We start from the raw sequence: 19,708 nt of genomic DNA, 5'->3' as shown, positions 1-19,708 counted from the left end.
AGATAACTAGAGATAAATTAAAGATGTAATTACTTATGAAATTACACATCATTTTCTGAAACAACTTTTCAATGATCATTGCTTTGATGTTAATTATCATGAAATTGCTTAAATTACATTTTTAAGGAGTTCCTGACTGGCATGTGAATTTACTGCGAGTTAAGCTGGGAATTGGGTCAGTTACTTCTAGAAGAGCTTGGAATTATACAAGAGAGATTCCTGATTTGTTCCTACCTTTTAACTCAGGGATTCCTCTACTGGAGATATATCCCAAGGGGGAAAAAAACACACGTATATCAAAATATCCATAGCAACATTATTTATAGTAACAAAAAGCAGGAAACAAAATCTGAGCTCAAAGTGGCTGAACAAAATTATTTTATGTAAATGGAGTAGAATGGGGCAGCTAGGTGGCACAGTGGATGGAGCAGAGTGGATGGAGTCAGAAAGACTCATCCCCCTGAGTCCAGTCTAGTCTCAGACACTTATTAGCTGTGTAACTGGGCAAGTCACTTAATTCTGTATGCCTCAGTTTTCTCATCTATAAAATGAGCAGGAGAAGGAAAGGGCAAACCACTGTAGTATCTCTGCCAAGAAAACCCCAAGTGGGGTCACAAGAGTTGGGAACAACTGAGTCAAAAACCAAAATGGAACAGAGTATCATGTCACTAAAATAATGACAGATGTAGAGCAAGAAGAGACATTAGGGGCCACTGAGTCCAACTCGTCATTTCCTGATGAAGATACTGAACCCAAAGAGGTCAAACATCCAGAGTCTCATAGCTAGTAACTGTCTCACCTGTCCTGCTCCTTAGGACTTCTCCATCTTGCCCCTGGAAACCTTGTCATCCTGCAAGATCCTGCAAGTCAGCCTTGGTACTAACACCTCAGTAGTACCCTCTCTGCCCCTGGGGGATGCCTCTGGACTTTGATTAAATAAAATATTCAGTTTAACAACATGCTGTCCAAATGAATCACTCTCCCTTTCCATTAAATCAATCTGGTTTTTGAAGGGACTGTACCCTATAAAAAAATTTCTTCAGGCATTTGGGGGTAATAAATTTGTGGCAGAAACAAAACATACCAATAAATTTGAAAAGAGAATAATTTGTTTAAAAGCTTTTCATAAAAAAAAAAAAAACACTAGGACCATTGCAAGGTTCATTTACTAGTAGCCAACTTCACAAAAAAAAAAAACCAGACTACAGGCATAAAGTGTCATAAAATATTTATTTCTGTCAGAATTAACTGACTGTTTTCTAAAGAGATACTTTTGGTTTGTGTTTATAATAAGCATTTTCCCCTCTAAAGTCCATTCAAAAACTTCAACTCTGAGGTAAATTACAAACTTAAAAAATATATATATATTTCCACCCCCGAGTTTTCATTATTAAGCAAAAAAAGTTTTTAATTCCTTAAGTAGGATAAATAAAAATTATTCTCTCTTGTGATAATTTGGTGAACATAAATGCACTTTACATAGCAAAGGATTCTAGTGACTTATTGGCAAATTTAAAGTGAAGACAAGCCATGTACAAACTCTGTTCCAACAGAAGGCAACATCGCCTTTCTCACACATCCTTTTTACAGTTACCAACACTCTTCTGGCAAAGGCAGGGTTGGGTTTGTTTTTTTTCTTAATGGCCTAAACAGCAGAGGTTTCAGATCTCAACCATTCTGGGAAGGTATTAATCTGAATCTTCATCATCAAGGTAATCTTCAGCATTGCTTAATGTCCGAACCACATCTAAAAGAGGAAACAAAGCAACCAAGTGTTAACACCCTTTAACATTTACAAAGCACTTCAAGACAAAGGCATGGGTTAGTTATTGCTTACTGGGTGAAGAAGTGGGGGTTGGGGGAGAGAAGGAGAAAAGATCAGCCTAAAATTGGGAGAGACAACCATATTATAATGCAAAAGAACACAAGATAAGTGCATCTCAAAGGGACACCTGCCAATAAGAAGGAGCCAAATCATGCCCCCAGTTCTCTTTGGAGGTTCTGTTCTCAAACCCAACATCCAGCTCTAAAGAAGGAACTGCTCCCATTTTAAATGTACAGCTTGCTACATTTTGGGGCACATTTCTGAGAGATGTGCAAAAAAGGAAAGGAAAAGGAAAAATCATTGAATACTCCACCCTCTGCAAAATACACACAGCCTACATGTATCTCTGCAAAGTATGTGGAATGGGTCAGTCATATTGAACAATTTCGCTCCCACATCTGCAGGTTTCATTCACCCTAACATGGACAAATCCATGACTGTTCCATTACCTGGGGGCAAGAGAAATCCAAGAGCTTAAATCCACTAGAACATAAACTCTTTGAGGGCAGAGATTGATTCACTTTTGTCCTTTAAACCCAGCTGCTAGCATTGGGCCTGGAACATAGTAGGCTTTTAAAAAGAGGTTTTGCTGATAGTGTCAAAGGCATGTACATAAGGAAGAGTGAGATAAATAGTGGCCAAGAGAACTGAATGAACCTAAACTTGCTCCAGTCAAGTTGTATAGAAGCCAAATAGCCAGGTGGTGCCCTGGGTAGAGTCGCTAGGCCTGGAGTCAGAAGATAATGGAAATCTGGCCTCGGATATTTAATAGCTGTGTGGCCTTGGGCAAATCACTTAATCGGTTTGCCTCAGCTTCCTCACTTGTAAAATGGGAATGATAAATAGCACCTACCTCCCAGGATTGTTGTAAGGATCAAACAAGACAATATTTGTAAAGCGCTTGGCAGAGTACCAGGTACAAAATAGAAGTCTAATAAATGTTTGTTGTCTCCCCTCCCCTCGAAAAAAAAAACTGCTGGCCTAAGAGTACTCATCAAAAGCATTTACACAACACTTAAAAGACATTTAATCTTTACAACAATCATGTTAAATAGGGGCTATAATTATCCCCATTTTACAGATAAGGAAACTGAGGCACAGGGAATTGCTCAGGGTCCTACATCTAGTAAGTGTGTGAGGCAAGATTCACACTTAGCCCTTCCCGACTCCAAGTCCTGGGCTTGTAGCTAGCTCGCCCTAGGCAACCTAGAAGTGGAAAGGGTAAACAAAAATGGAGAGATTCAAAGGGAAATGCCCCACTAAAAGCCAGTACTCCCTAGGACACAACTTAAAACAAAAAGGGGGGCCTTCATCTAGCTCAGTCAACTGTTCCATTAAAATTCCTTCAGTTAAGGGCAAGAGGTGGAATTTAAAAGGGGCAGAAGTGAAGACTGTTTTGTTAGGCAAATGTGATGGGAAAAGAAAGGGTGCAGGAAGGCAGATGGGGGAGAAACAGGGCCCAGAACAAGTTTTCAAGCTTATTTGGAGTCTACAGGTAATTGGGTGAGCAAACAAATGCCCCTTAAAGCAGTCTGTATTACATCTTTCAATAGTAACCCCAACTTCCTAAACAGCTAAGACCCATGGATGGAAAAGGACATAAGCAACCAAACTGCGTGTTCTTTAAGGCCGGCACTCCCTCTCCAGACTTCTCTTCATGTGTCTCACCATCCCACTCACCAACCTCCTCCCTGAGGCCCTGCTCTCCTGCTAGGTGACTCCTTTATGGGGATTGTTATTTTAAGAAGGAAAGACCCCAGGGATGCCTCAATTAACTTAACACATTTCTTCTCTTCCCCTCACCCTTTTATATGTCATCTTCAGCTATAAAAATGCAAACTCAATGAGGGTAGAGACGGTCTTGTTTGCTTGTATTTCCATCCCCAGCACTTAGCACAGGACCTGGCACAGAGTAAAATCTTAGTAAACACTATCTCAATGGGGCAGCTAGGTGGCGCAGCAGATAGAGCACCAGCCCTGAAGTCAGGAGGACCCAAGTTCAAATCCAAACTCACTAGCTATGTGACCCTCTATCAACAAAAACATCTTCAGTGATGCTGCAGTATGTATGCAGATTGGGGCCATCACTTTGGGGCTCTTTCAAGGGTCCCATCCACCATGCTGCTGGCACTGGGCAGTGAGATAGCAATTCAGGGAGGCAACCAGTAGGGCAGATGGAAGGAATACGAGAGTAAAATCAATGTAGGAAGCGTCTTAGGCAGCGTCTGCCATCACCACAGCAAAGCTCTTCCTTTTGTTTGTTTTAATTCCTTCCTTGTCTATATTCTCTCTTCCCCACCCTAAACCCAGATATAGTTTGCATTTTTTTCTTGTCCCCCTTCAATGTTACCGATGATATACATTTTAACTGAATAATCAATCAATAAACATTTATTAAATGCCTACTATGTGCCAGGCATTGTGATAAACAGGTGAGACTATATACAAACATACGTATAAATATATGTATAAAGTAAGCTACATGCAGGATAAATAGGAAACAATTAACAGAGGGAAGGCACTAGAATTAAGAGGGCCTGGAAAGGACTTGTTACAGAAGGTGGGATTTTATATGTTGTTCAGTGACTGACTTTGATAGACTTAGCTCTTCTCAGCAATGCAAGGACCTAAAACAATTACAAAAACTCATGATGGATAATGCCATCCACATCCAGAGAAAGAAATATGGAGCCTGAATGCAGTTCGAAGCAGACTATTTTCTTTTTTTTGTTTTGTTTTGTTTTTCTTTCTCATGATTACTCCCATTCATTCTAATTCTCTATACAACATGACTGATGTGAAAATATGTTTAATAGGAATGTATATGCAGAGCCCATATCGGATTGCATGCTGTCTTGGGGAAGGGGAGAAGAGAGAGAGGGAGAAAATTTATAATTTATGGAAGTGAATGTTGGAAATCTAACTTATTTTTTAAAATAGAAATATTTTAAAAAGGAAAGAAAAATCACAATCTCCCTGAATATCTATCAGTTTGTTTTTCAGTGAAATGAGGGAATTGGGGTGGAAAAAAAAAAAGGTGAGATTTTAGTTGAAAGCTGAAGGAAACCAGAGGAGAGGAGGGAGAGCATTCCAGGCTTGGGGAAAGCCAGAAAAAAATGCCTGGAGCCGAGAGATGGAGCCTGCTGTAAATGGAAAGTCAGGAAGATGGAAGAGTATGTGAGAGTGAAGTGTAAGATTTGAAAGGTAGGAGGGGGCTAGGTTATAAAGGGCTTTGGAAGCCAAACAGAGCACGTGGAGGGGTGAGGGTGGGGAGATAATGGCCCTGAAACTCAGCTGCCACCTATGCCCCTCAGAGATGACGGCATGCAAGCTTCCTATGGTATGAACCCCATTATCATCTCTTGAGGGAAGCACTAAAAGGAACTCCCTAAGGCAGAGTAGGTGACCACCTTGAAGTTGATGCCCAAAGGGAACCAGGAAAGGAAATGGTGAAATAAAATGTCCGCATTGTTTCTGCTTCAACACAGTGTTATTATGTGTGGCAGACATAAGATTCCACATAATACTCCATTTCCCATCTGCTCCTCTGTACTGGCTGTCCTTCATGCCTGGACTACATTCCCTTCTCAGTTCTGCACCATATAACCTTTGTCTTCTTTCAAGATGCAGCTCAAGCAGCATCTTCTATGTGAAGACTTCCCTCATCTTCTCAGTGGTCAATACATTCCTTCTTTAACTACCTGGTATTTAGCCGTTCTTGTTCAGTCACTTCAGTTGTGTCTGACTCTTCGTGACCCTATTTGGGGTCTTCTCGGCAAAGATACTAGGATGGTTTGCTATTCCTTCTCCAGCTTATTTTACAGATGAGGAAACTGAGGCAAGCAGAGTTAAGTGACTTTCCTGGAGCTACACAGCTATTAAGTTGTCTGAGGCCAGATCTGAACTCTGGCCTTCCTGACTCAAGAGCCTGTACTGTATACCACTGTGCCACTTCACAATATTTAATTACTTTGTATTTATTCTGCATACTTACATTTGTCCTTGTTGTACCACCCCCTCCCCCCATTAGAATGCAAATTCCTTGTGAATAAGGATTATTTCATTTATATTTGTTATGGTAATCGGGGTGAGACTTTTTTACAGTTTTCTCTTTTAGAATGCTAAGGTAATCAAGTACCTTTGAATCTTGCCTTTCAAATGTAATGGCAAACAAAGTGGACTTTTTGTTGTCTTTTGTTTTGAGAGCTTCTGGGCACTAAGGAATCTTTGATTGAATCAGGAGTCTTTGATGACCTGCTTAGGTCAAGGGAAGGCCTAGTTCATATGAGTTTGAGTCTAGTGGTTGTGATGCCCTTTGACCCTGAGACTTGTATAAAAGATCAGAGGTTAGCGGTTTGCCTTTGGAGGCAGACTCATTGAAAGAGTATTGGTGTGGAGACTCTGGGTAATCCCTTGAAGCAGTACCCCACCCTTTGAAAAACCCAGATGTTGGTGCTTCTCTGGTAACTATGTATTGTGATTTGGTCAGATAGATAAAAGCCTGTCTGTTGGTCTGTTTGTAATTTCTGTTTGTATTTGCTCTGAAGTTCAGGGTGCTGGCTTTTCTCCCGGAACTAAGTGAATGATATATGTATATTTAATTAAAGTGAGATTATTAACCCCTCAGAGTTGCTTTCCTTAGAAAAGCAGATCAAAGAACCTGTGCTAGCAGCCCTCTTGTATGCTGGTGTTGTTCATCTTACACAGCCACAGTAGCTATAAGTAAGCAACATTGCTGTTACAATATTATTTGTATTCTTAATAAATGCCTGCTGTATGATTGAAGGAAAGGGAAAATTATTCCCCAGAATTAACCCTTTCCCCCTCTTTTGTCATCTGAGGCTTTGTAGGAAGGAGAAAAGAGAGGATGACAGAGGAAAAGGAAGTGAGGACAGCAGTGGTCCTTGAGTAACTCAAATACATCCACAAGTGGGAGAGCAGAATTAAAACAATGAAAGAAAAGACACACCAGAGCTTTACCCTCAACTGTCAAGTGCTAAAGTAAGTGTGAATTTAGTGGTGACCCAGGGTCTGAATGCTGCTTTAACACCAAAGGCCAAATATTCAGAGGGACTATTCACAGTGACCTGAGCGTGAGCAGTGTCTTTTCTTTTAAAACCACCCTGGACACAAGTTCGTTTTACGATTGTTAAAACTTGCTCTCAAAAACCAAAAGAAGCTCCTGCTTTAACACATATACATAGACTTTGTGAAAATTCATCTAGAGAGCAATCAACAGTCTCTTTAAAGATATAAATAGGACCTAAGCAAAGGTGGGGGTGGGAAGTATTTCCACTGATAGAGTCTTGAGCTGCTAGAAAACAATCAAAGACCTTGGAATAAATTCTGAGACTGTTCTATAAAAAAACTTGCTGAGTGCTTTGGTGAGGATGCATTTTAACTAACAGATCTAGTTATAAATAAGTATCTGTAGCAAGGGATACGAAATACTATCTGATCCTGTGGAGCACTGAGATAAAGCCTGAGTATGGGCAGGGGAGAGACTGCTGGGAAACCAACATTACTGTAGTAGCAATTTAGATTTGAAGATCTTTCCCACCCATTTATAGATCATGTGACCTGCTTATGTCACAGGAAGCCTAAGTTACATGTGGTAGGAGGAGCTTCCTGAGAGGAAATGCAGAGAGAGAGAGAGGGAGTGAGGGAGGGAGAGAGAGAGAGAGAGAGAGAGAGAGAGAGAGAGAAGAGAATGAGTGCAAGCAGTTATGGCTGCTAATGGCCACCCTTGTAATTGTTAGAACTGAACAGGGTGACTTAGCAGTACTGTGAGTTTGTTTTTGGGAAGACCCTCTAGCAGGGGGTCGGAGAGGTTTTGGGATGGTGAGGCTCCATGTTGTGATATTCTGTGTGGAATGTTTTACTGCTGTGATAGACTGGAAAAATGGCTTGTGGGATATGGTTCTCCAGTGTCTGAAAAAATGGTTTACTTCTACCTTCTATGTGGAGAGTCTCATATACTTTGCGATACAGAACTACACAGGCATTTTGACAATTATCACCTACATTATCATTATGGCCTTACTGATACAATTACCCAAACAGTAAATTAGAGGAATGAAAGCAGACATGAAATCAATCATAAAAAGCTGTATTTCATTACAGCACTCATTGTTATCTTGGATCTTTTTTTAATGCTGCTAGACTTCCTACTCCTGGTAGAGAAAAATAATCAATCTTAAGAAGCCATCAAAAAACCTTCTATTTTTGGAAAATAATCTAACCTTAAAGTTTGAGAAGAAAGTGGGGAGGAAAGAAATAATAAATTGAAGTACCTGTTCCTTGTTTCTTTTTAAGCAGAGCAGCACAGGCAGCATTGGTTGCCATGTCCAGGGCCAGCTTCTTCTCATTGTTTCTCAAGTCTGTCCTAGCACCTTTAACAACAAAAGACATGAGTCATTTTTTGGAGGGGGAGGGGGCGGCCAGGGTAGGGGGGAAGAACATCTATATCCTTAGCAAATCCATTCTACCGCCATCCCTTTGAAAGTCTAAGGGAAGAGGCAAAATCTTGTCTTTACCTCCCATTCAAACAAATGAACACCTTTGGCAAAGACAAGCAAGAGATAGAAGCATTATGGAACACAGAACCAGAGGAGTCCTTAAGAGGTCATCTAGTTCAACTTTCCTCATTTTATAGATGGAGAAACTGAGGCCTGGTGAGAGGAAGTGATTTGTCTAAGGTCATATAAGTAGAAGGGGGAAAGTTAGTTTTGGCTTAAGAGGATTTTGTTTTAGTTCAGTAATAAAAACAACAAAAACAACAGATGACAGGTTGTAGTGGCATATTTGACACCTTCAATGAAGGAGCTAATGTTCTCATTACAGTCATTTGGGGATAGAGACAGGGCCTAGATCTGTTATTTCACTTATATAGGGCACTTCTAAGTGAGGAAATTCCTTCTACCACAGAAGATAGAACCTTTCTCTGCGACCTCTATCCAAAGCCTTACAGAGTTGCCTAGCAGCAGTGGCAGGGCAGCTAGGTAGAGAATCAAGACCTGAGTTCAAATCTGGACTCAGATGCTTACTAAGTGTGTTACCCTGGGCAAGTCACATAACCCTGTTTGCCTCAGTAATCTGTAAAATAGCTGGAGAAAGAAATGGCAAACCACTCTAGTATCTTTGCCAAGAAAACCCCCAAATGGGGTCATGAAGAGTTGGATATGACTGAATAACAAGAGTAAGAAGTTAAGTGACTTGCCTCGGGTCACACAACCAGTATGTGTTTGAGTCAGGACTTGTTTCAAGGCCAGATCTCTATTCACTACATCATGATGCTTCTTATCATGTTATTCCTCTTTTAAAAAAAGGTGTTTTTCTTAATATTACTATCAAATTAAGGTTAGAAAATTTGGTGAGTGGTTTACTAAATCCTACATCATCAGATACATTAAAATAATAATAGCTATCATGTATGTAGCACTTTAAGGTTTGCATAGGACTTTATTATCTCATTAGATCCTCACAACAACCTGGGAGGAAACTGAGACAGACAGACATTGAACGACTCGCCCAGACAGAAAGATCACACAGCTAGAAAGTATCTGAAGCCCACATTTGAAGTCAGGTCTTCCTGACTCCAGGCCCAGTGCTCTATCAACTGTGGCACCCAGCTACTAATTAGTTACAAAGTTTGAGATCAGAATGAGTGTGTTAGGATTAACTAAAAGATGCCCTTTTCCCTCTCCCTTCTCAAGATGTTCATTGAGAGAAAAAGGTCAGGGGGACAGGGAGTGGATTGATAGTGACATTTTACATCTGGAAGGTCTCTCTCAGATTAAATGAACTGGTTGCACAACAAAATCCAGATGTGATTTGTTGTTTCACATAGTTCTGTTGCCTAAATTAATTTATGCAATCCATTCATCAACTCCTCTTTAAAATGAAATATATCTCCCAAAAAATAACACTTTAAAGGCTAAAAGACAAAAATAAAAAAAAAAGTCCTAAGCCAGACATAACAGTAGTTTTTAGGGAACTAGGAAATAAAAATCTCTTGGGCTTTGTCTCTCCTGGGCAGTTCCTAGTCTATCTACAGTTGAATTTAGTTCTGTTTCCTTCTACTCTTATTCACTTCTGCTTTATGTCAGATTTTTTCATAGGATGCTCAGTAATACAGATTCTATATGCCCAGAATGCAACTCATTATCATCCCCCAAACACTATTCCTCCCTCATAACTTCCCTATTTCTGTTTAGGATGCTATCATCCTTCCAGTCTAGTGTACTTACTGTTCCCCAAAGCTACGCTACCACCTCCTGCCTCTGTGTCCCTGGGAAGGTTGCCCCTCCTCCACTCTCCCCCCTCCCCCAACCTCATCTCTAAATGTCTGGCTTCTTTTAGGGCTCAGCACAAGTACCACCTCCAGGTGGTAGTACTCTCACCCCGTTTAAATAATTGTACAAAGGCTTATCTGTTTATATACTTTTAACTCCCCCTCCTCATGTAGAATAAAAGCTTCCTGAAGGCAGATACAATTTGGGGGAGAGGGGGGAAGAGTCCTTCATATCTCAGCACCTTGGACAGTGTCTTATATGATACTAGGATAAAGATTGTGAACTAAAAGGGAACTTAGAGGTCATCAAATCCAACCCTTCATTTTAGAGATGGGGCCCAAGGAGGTTAAATAACTCACCCAGGGTCAGCTGGGAGCTTTTTGAGGTAAGAATTAAACCCAGGTATTCCTGACTCTGAGTCCAGTTCTCCATCCGCTACACTCTACTGCCTTATCTTAGAGGTATGTAGTAGGTGTTTAATAAATGCATGTGGTATTGGATTCAGACATCAATGAAGCAGTTTAAATGAAACAGGTTAAATGTTAACTTTTTTCCCCCTGGTTAGTGCTACAGAAGAGAAGGCCAGAAGGAATCTCAGACAAGCAGGGGAGTTCTAAAAATAGCACTGAATTTACTATAGACTCTAAAAGAAAAAAAAATTGCACATAATTGAGATTCAGTTTCACAAATGATCCTCTTTTTTTGTCCTACTCTTCATATGGAAATGCCCATCTTGGTTATGTTTGTTAAAGTTTGTTTTGTTTTGCTTTTAATTGGGAAAAAGAATCAAGTGAGTGCCGAACTCAACTTTTAGGTTTACCTTTTGCCAGAAGCATCTCTACAATGTCTGCATAACCCTTCCAGGAGGCAGCATGCAAAGCTGTGTCCCCCAACTTATTCTATGAAAGTAAGAAGAAAAAGGCATATCCTCAAAATACAAGAAAAAAAAATTCCAAGTCTATTACACAATTAGATTTAAAAAGCACATAGTTTACTAAAAGGAGACAGGTTTAAAGGAAGAGTTATGGTATAAATTTCCTCACCTGCTGATTCAGTTCAATGTTTGGTTGGGTAAATAAGACTTCTACTACATCTGGAATATAAATTGAAAAGAGTGACACATTTCAAAAGGAAACTGGGCAAAATAAACCACATAAAATAAAAAGAGATGTCAAGAATAGCATTTAATAGTTTACCAGTTAAAGAAAATCCATGTCATTTAAGTGCTTTGAGATTAGTCTTAACAGAAAAAACTGAAAGAATCTAAAGATTCTGAATAATGAGGACAAATATTTTATCAATGTCACTAGGTCATCTAGGTTTCCATATTTTGTATCATTATAATTTTTCACTTCTAAATTGAATTTTTCATGTTCATGTGTCCCTAAGAATTTGTTTTTTCATGTTTCTCAGCTTATATCCATACCCACATATGTATCTATGTCACAGTAAGATATGCATTCCTTGGGACATATTTGTAAAACTCTTCTGCTGGCTTTGACATAATTTGAGGGGACCAAACTCTTCCTGTTTTGTTAAACTGATTGTCTCAGGCTAAGCACAACTTCCACAGCATGGAAATGTAATCGCAACAAAGCCTCATACCTTTGTGACCACCATGACAAGCCCAGTATAGAGCAGTGCTTCCAGCTTTGTCTAAGCCATTGACGCCAACTCGGTTATCCAAGCATTCTCTCAACCAGCTCAAGTTGCCTGAAATGATGGGAAAGTACAAACAAAGAAGTTCAGTTTCATTTTAGACTTCAGTTTGGAATGGATTCATTTACAAGGCCCAAATCATTACCTCTCTAATAATCCTATCACTATGGGTTGTTGTTGTTTTTTTCAGTCATTTTCGGTCATTTCTGACTCTGTGACCCCATTTGGGGTTTTCTTGACAAAGATACTGGAGTGGTTTGCTACTTACATCTCTAGCTCACTTTGCAGATGATGAAAATGAGGCAAACAGGGTTAAGTGACTTGCCAGGGGTCACATAGGTAGTAAGTGTCTGAGGCCAGATTTGAACTCAGGAACATGAGTCTTCCTGACTCCAGGCCTAGCACTCTATCCATTGTGCCATCTAGCTGCCCCTATGGTACATTTCATCAATTAGAGTCACTTATTTTAATGGTATGTTTATGAAAAAAAATTGGTACAAAGGCTCTATTAAGTGTGTTCCTGCCTTCTAAATAAACAATCTTTTCCCATAGAGTACAATAACATAAAACAAAAATAGAGGCCAAGAAAAAACAGCAAATTCCAGACTTGTGTCATTATTAGCTCTTACTGGAGAAGTAGTAACCGACCACTCTAAATTACAGGCCTGACAGTGGTAACCCAAAATAATAATTCTAAACATTCAGAATAATGCCTTTGGTGGACAATTTGTGCAGACTAAAAAATATCAACTTATTAATGACTCTAAGTTAACTGTTGACCATAAGCCTGAACACATTACCTCTACATTACACCAAGTTTAAGAAATTTATGCAAATTAGAACTCCAGAGAGCCCCTCCACACCTAGCAAAGTCACACTCACCTCTTTTGGCAGCTTCATGAAGTGGATTATCTATGGACTCTGCTTGTTCAGCCACTAAAGTGAAAAGGAGAAAAATAAAATGCAGACTCCAAATCAACTGACAATGCCAACTGGCACAAATGCCAAGCCTGTTAAATACAGTATGTGGCCTGGTTAACGGAGACTGTCCTCTATCTAAAAAGTCACTGTCATCAGTCTTATGGTTTTCTTTCCCGTTTTATTTATTTAGCCAAAAGGAAGAGAACAAAATATCTCTCAGATACTTCCTTTCCCTAAAGGCAATCTAATCCTTATGTTTAGTGAAAACAACCCAAGTGAAAAGGTAATTATATACCCATTAGTTAGAAGGAAAAAAAAAGGAGATATACCACAAATCTGCTCTTTCAAGCTTTGTCTAAAGAAAGAAGTTATGTAAACATCCAATGGCTGTCATTTTTTTTTAATGTCTGTAGCATCTAAAGTGGAAAGAACACTGAACGTGGGGTGTGATTTAGATATAATTCCTAGCTCTTGCTACCTTTTTGACAAATCACTTAAACTTTCTGAGATTCAGTTTCCACATCAGTAAAATGAGGAAGTTGGACTTAATGATCTCTGAATTCCACCACTAAATTCAACTACGACTTTTCTGAAGGTGTCTGAATATAAGTAGTTATTTCCCCATTAATGAGTTATTTTCACTAGGCAAAGGAATCTTCCTTCCTAATGGAAATAATGATGGCTAATAAAAGCCGTGGGAACAATTAGTATGGGAAAAATGGATGCCTGTTTTCTTATCTCTGAGAACAGCAGTTTCATCTCTCAAAGGAAGATCTGTTCATTGCACTCAGGAAGCCAGTAAAAGCAACAGTCCAAACAGCATCTCTGATAAGAGGTTATGCTGTGTCAGAATGCTATGCAGCTGCAGGTGATCCAACATTGGGGCTGCGCTTATCTACCACACAAAGACTACCTGGAGACTCCCAATTTATGGGGAGTAGGGAGTTAGACTACATGATGCTTCTAGGGGCTGGAAGACTAAAAGGGAGAGGGAAACTTTTGTTACATTTTTCTAGAGGATCCGAACAATTCATTTCTTAACCAGAAAGCACTGGCCAGCAGGGAAAAAAGCAGAAATGATTCACACCTAATTTCCTTTATGGAACCCCTCAAACTGGCCCCACCATTGTTAACTGTCACTTGTTAGTGACAGTTTTTATAACTCCTGTATTTATGACTCCCATAAACCTTCTTCTCTCTCCTTTTCCATTGTCTCCCTGCCCTTTATTATTTACTACTTATATGTAAATCTCCTCAGCTCTAGGTGGTTATATATAGGTTCTTGTAAAAGTTTTTCCACTTTAATTTATATGTACTTTATTTTTTTACATCACTGAGGGTAGGGACCATGTACCTGATTCCCTAACTCAAGCCACCCAAGCCATCATCCAGGAGGGCATGGCAGTAATGATAAACAAATGGCACTTAGGTAATTTACGTACCTTATCTCATTTGACCCTCATGACAACAACCCTTCTAGGTAGGTTCTTGAGGTATCATTATCCTATGTTACAGATGACAAATCTGAGGCTTCAGGAAAGAAGATGCCTTGCCTACAGTCACGGGGAGTGTTTTGGTCAGAACTAGAGGCCAGGTCTACTTCAGTCCAGATCTGGTCCTCTTGCCATTGCCCCACATTGCTTCTTGAGGTAGTTATAGAGTGTCACTTTGTGAAAAGCACTGTAATATTAGGCTCTCCTTCCATGGATTTCAGGACACACAAACTAAGAAACAGACGGCATTGTTGCTATTTGACTTGGCAACAGAAAAATTTAGGCTTCTACATGGAAAGATGGCAGAGATGGCCATGAAATACTCTGTTCCCTATTCCATTTCAAGACTTCTGTGAGATTATTTGATAACTCCATCCTCCACATTAGAAGGTGACCATAAGGAGTAAAGAATATTTGAGACTGGTATCTACCCTAATTCTTCATTTAGCACAGCCAGGAAGGGGTTCATAAAACTAAGTCATTAAAAAGGAAGTTGAAATAGTTATTCAGCTAACTGAAGCAAAACAGTCACAAAATTTACCGTAGTTGCTCGGAATGAGTCCAGTCCTGCCCTTTGAGGTCCCTTTCCACCAGTTGGTATCACTCTACGGGGCAGGTGGGAGAAACAGTTAAATTATATTAAGTCAATTTCACATCAGATATTTGATATTAAATATTAATGTTCAATGACTAATTATGTTAACTATTAATCAACAATAATTTGTAATATTAAACATTAAATCATTATGCAAATTTGCTTCCAAATCATTTGCCCTATAAAAATCTATTTGCTCTATGAAATATAGACCCATCTATCTGTATTTATCAAAATCACTTACATCTTAACTACCTGTTTTTGCTCCCTAAGCCACTAGATTAGCAACATAAATACCTACCTGTGGCAAATATAGTTTTTTTCATAAAAGAAAAAAAAGACAAGAGGCAAAAATACATTAATTTTAGGTCAAATGTTCAAATTTATTTATTTCTTCTGGTTTCCTTTAGTCCTTGTATAAACAGGTACCATTTTATGGTTATATTAAATATAAAAGTATTTACATCTAGCAGCAACTCATTAAGGCTTACCATGTCAGAAATGTAGATAATATCACCTTCTTCAAAGTACAATTCATCAGGCTAAAAAAAAAAAAGAGAGATAAAAGCTTGATTCCATTCCATTCCATAAATTATCTATGACTTAGTTAAGAGTAAATAATTCAGAATCCATAAAATGAGGTTTTCGTACATGGAAAAATCAGCACAGAAGTCATATTATGGAATATGGAATATAAATGATAGATACAGATAGAAGAAGTTGGGTCATGCCTCATGATGCATTTCAAGTACCTATTTATTATTATTAACAATAACTAGCATTTATGTAGCACTTTAAAGTTTGCAAAGCACCTTACAAATACTGTCTCATTTTATCCTCACAACTAAAAAAAGTTTGGCTCCTTTTGTAGTCTTCCACAGAAGTCATTTTTATTAAAAATGGGATATAAATGAAATGTAGAGTTTATAGAAGGCAAAATAAAATGTTTTAATATACAATTCATCTAGCATTAATTTAAGGGAATTTTTTTTTTTACAGAAAATCACTCTAACCCACAAATAATTAGCTCCCAATAATTATTCATTCATTTTTATTCATATTTTTTTAAACCTGTTTCTGCTAATAATAGCTATGCAGAGTTGCCCCATTAACAGAAGCTTATCATCCAGAAGTTTTTAAGCGTTTACTCTAAATCAAAGTAACCGTAAGTGGCAACATCGAATCAATGGGTCCTTTTGTGTTGTATACGTATCAACCAAAGTCCAACTCCACAGGGTTGGATGTTCCAAGAAACTGCTCCCATTTATGACTGATAGCTTCTTGTTAGAGGCAGCTAGGTGGTGCAGTGCATAGAATGGTAAACCCAGAGTCAGGAAAACCTGAGTTGAAATCTATGTCAGATACTCACTCATTATGTGACCTTAGAAACTCATTACCCTCACCAAAGTAACCCATTCCAACTCTGGACAGCCCTAATTATTGGAGCTAAAAGCTTTTCCTTTGTGACTTCTACTTACTGCTGCTACGTAAAGTCCTCTGAAACAAAACCAAGCAAATCTCATCCCTTTCTTTGTACGGCATCCCACCCCTACTCCTACATATTTCCCTCCGCTCCTTTAACCAATCTTTATCTGGCCTGGTTTGCTTTGTTCTTGTCACCCTCCAATGGGGATATTCTCCAGCATAACAATGTCTTACTAAAAATATGTCACTCAAAACTATGAAAATATTATTCCATTTGTTATCAACATTACACTTTTTCCTAAGGAAACTATCCAAACTTGTGCCTATCATTAACTATCAGTCCATACCTAAGATAGCAGAACAGTCATTTTCCTTGCATGGTTTTTTTTTTTTAACTTTTTCTAATGAAAATTTAAAAGAATCTAGAAAAGACCTCCAAAATGGCAGCTTTCTAGGACACTGAGTTCAGATAGTTTCCTTGGGGAAAATGTAGTGTCAATAACAAATAGAAGGGACAGTCCTACTTTATTCGAACCTGGAAAGGTTTCATAGTTTTGAAGGCCATATTTAAGAAAGACATTAATAAAATGCAGCACATCCAGTTGGGTGACAAGGATAGCGAGGAGACTAGCCAACCAGGCAGCTAGCGAACCAGGATAGAATCAGAAAGAGCTGAGCTTGAACCCTGACTCATATACTAGTAGTGGTGTGATCCTGGGCAAGTCATTTAACCACTCCCAGACTCAGTTTCCTCCTCTGTAAAGCACCTAACTACCCACAGGGTTGTTTGTTAAAAATCAAGAGTTAATGTGTAAAGTATTCCACAAACCTAAAATCACCATATAAAAACGTGAGTTATGAAGGCAGCATTCCAAGTAAATTTCATCGTTCAGGTGTTTCAGTCCTGTTCAACTCTTTGTGACCCCATTTGGGGTTTTCTTGACAAAGATATTGGAGCGGTTTGCCATTTCCTTCTCCAGCTCATTTTCCAGATGAGGAAACCGAGGCAAACAGGGTTAAGTGACTTGTCCAGGGTCACATAGCTAGTAAGTGTCTCAGGTCACATTTGAGCCCAGGAAGATGTCTTCCTGATTCTAAGTCCAGTATTCTATCCACTTAACTACCCAAGTAAATTTTAGATTCATATATGTTATAGATTATATAGAATTATGGAAAAGAACACTAAGCCTGGAGTCATAGAATCTCTGCCACATACTATGACCTGTGCGAAGCAATGTGGTACAGTAGAGTCAAGAAGCCCTGACTCGAAATCCTGTCTCTGCTAATTAATTACTTTCAGGCTGAGATCTCTCAGGGACTCATTTTCCTATTTTATAAAATAGGGAGGATATTATTTATACTACCTACTTCACAGGGGTTTTATGAGGGAAGCACAATGCAAATCTTAAAATACTACACACACATGCACATGCACACACACACACACACACACACACAGTTTCCCAAAGACCATTAAGATGTTTGTTTGTGTATGTTCATGTGTGAGTGTCTATGTTATTAATGTGTTGGAGCTTGGAATAATCTTAGACTTAAGAGTCTTCATTTTTGTCATGTTTTCTGGGTTTTTAAAAAAAATCTTTTTTTTTCTTTAGAGCGGGAAAAATGGAAGAAGTCGAACAACATAAGGAAAAAAGAAATATTTTTTTTATGGTGAAATGAGTTTCCTAGTGACCTAGATGGGTTCCATGATACAATTAAATTTTTCCCTGTTTCTCTTATTTGGAGACTAGGGGTAGATCACCAATTTTTTATACTTCTGACCACACATTTGTTTCTTATGGTGACTTTTAAGCCACAGGAAGCTGCATCTGTCTCACCACTCCTCTGACAGTCTGACCTAATTTCGAAGTCTTAAAAGACAAGTTTGCTAAAGGCCTCACATTAACAAGACTACCTCTCAACCAGATGCCCTGTGTTTGTTAGAATGAATTTTCCATATTATTACTGAATGGAAGTTTTTTTTTCCTACAGTATAATTGCAGATAGATAATATTTAATGAATAAAGTCAGAGGCAAAAGAATTTCAGACAGAATGGGAAGGGGACACAAAACAAAAGCATTTTCTTTGCCTGCCTCTTAATTTATTTGGTTCTCCCTTATTAAATGCTGGGGGATTTATTTAAGATTTTACTCCTCATTTTGTATCTGTATATGATTCTTCATAATAAAGGTTAAGTTTATAATTTTTTAAAAAGGTTTTCATTTGCTAAATGAATGACAGACAATGGGAAGGAGGAGAGTAATTTATTTGAGGGATGAGTCATCAGGAATAACCTTGGAAAATGGACAAAGCTGGTAACCTGAAGCAGAATGAGCATTCACTGGGCTCAGTGACCGCACAGTTATCTCTATTCAAAGAAAGAGCCAACTCAGTGCATTCTACCAGGTAGTCATTTAATGTTCACTGAATGAAGCTGGATGACTTGTCAGAGATACAGAGTTAGGAATGTAGGATCATACACTTAAAACTGGAAGGGTCTTAGAGGTCACTTTGTCCAATGCTCTCATTTTTATTGTGTCAGTTTGCTTTGCTTAATTGTGCTTCTTTGTAGCAAGAGAAGGTTCTATGGGGAAGAAGAGAAAGGAGGAGTTTAGTTAGAAATGACAGCAATGTTTTTTAAAAGCATCAATAAAATATTTTTAAAGGAGACTAAATGGCAAGAATGTAGGCCAGGGTCTTCAGATATATGTCAGTCAATAAACATTTGTTAAGCAGTTACATGCCAGGCACTGTAATAAGTGCTAGCAATACAAAAGAAGACACAAGATAGTCTCTCTGTCCCTGAGGAGCTCATAGTCTAGTGGAGAAATTACATAGGGCGATATAAGAACAGTAGAACAATGGCGCACAATATTAATGGTATTTTAATCCAGAACACAGGATAGATTAAGTGGCACAATGGATAGAATGCCAAGCTTGGAGTTAGGAAAACTCATCTTTCTGAGTTCAAATCTGGTCTCAGACACTTAACTAGCTGTGTAACCCTGGGCAAGTCACATAACCCTGTTTGCCTCAGTTTCCTCATCTGTAAAATGAGCTGGAAAGGGAAAAGGCAAACCACTCCAGTATCTTTTCCAGGAAAACCGCAAGTGAATAACGGAGAATCAGACACAATCAAAAGAACTCCACAATAACAATAATGATCCAGACCCATATGTCGCAGAAATACTATGGCCGTATTAAGAAAAAAAGAAACTGAGGGTCTGATTTCCCCAAAAAACACCTAGCCATTGAGGAATAAGGTTACGTATTGGAAGGTGCATGGGAGAGGCTGGTCATTAATAATGACATTTATGGAATACTAAACACAACAAACGAGAGTTAGATATGGTAAAGAAAAACCCGTCTATCAGACAGGGAGTTGGACTAGGATGAATTCTTAGGTGTAGTGGAGAGATCTGGATGCGGAGTCAGAAGACCTGAATTAAAATCCCATTTTTAACACTGACCATGGGCAAGTCACTTAACCTCTCT

At 38.8% G+C, this 19,708-nt stretch overlaps 1 protein-coding gene across 1 annotated transcript in view; it reads right to left on the bottom strand.

Annotated features, from left to right (window-relative positions):
* Positions 1-1,211: 1,211 nt before the first annotated feature.
* The window catches only part of OSTF1 (osteoclast stimulating factor 1), a 67,268-nt gene continuing 48,771 nt past the window's right edge, over positions 1,212-19,708 (bottom strand). The window contains exons 3-10 of the mRNA XM_036741029.1: positions 15,279-15,329; positions 14,734-14,797; positions 12,661-12,714; positions 11,725-11,832; positions 11,163-11,212; positions 10,940-11,018; positions 8,119-8,217; positions 1,212-1,747 (exon numbers count right to left, since the gene is read on the bottom strand). Of these exons, the coding sequence (XP_036596924.1) occupies positions 1,689-1,747; positions 8,119-8,217; positions 10,940-11,018; positions 11,163-11,212; positions 11,725-11,832; positions 12,661-12,714; positions 14,734-14,797; positions 15,279-15,329 (564 nt within the window). The 3' untranslated portion in view covers positions 1,212-1,688. The remainder of the gene's footprint in view (positions 1,748-8,118; positions 8,218-10,939; positions 11,019-11,162; positions 11,213-11,724; positions 11,833-12,660; positions 12,715-14,733; positions 14,798-15,278; positions 15,330-19,708) is intronic.

The sequence above is a fragment of the Trichosurus vulpecula genome, chromosome 1 (genome assembly GCF_011100635.1).
Source record: "Trichosurus vulpecula isolate mTriVul1 chromosome 1, mTriVul1.pri, whole genome shotgun sequence".
NCBI classification, from domain to species: Eukaryota; Metazoa; Chordata; class Mammalia; order Diprotodontia; family Phalangeridae; genus Trichosurus; species Trichosurus vulpecula.
The sequence above is the reverse complement of the archived record's forward strand: the minus strand, read 5'-3'. Positions and strand labels throughout refer to the sequence as shown.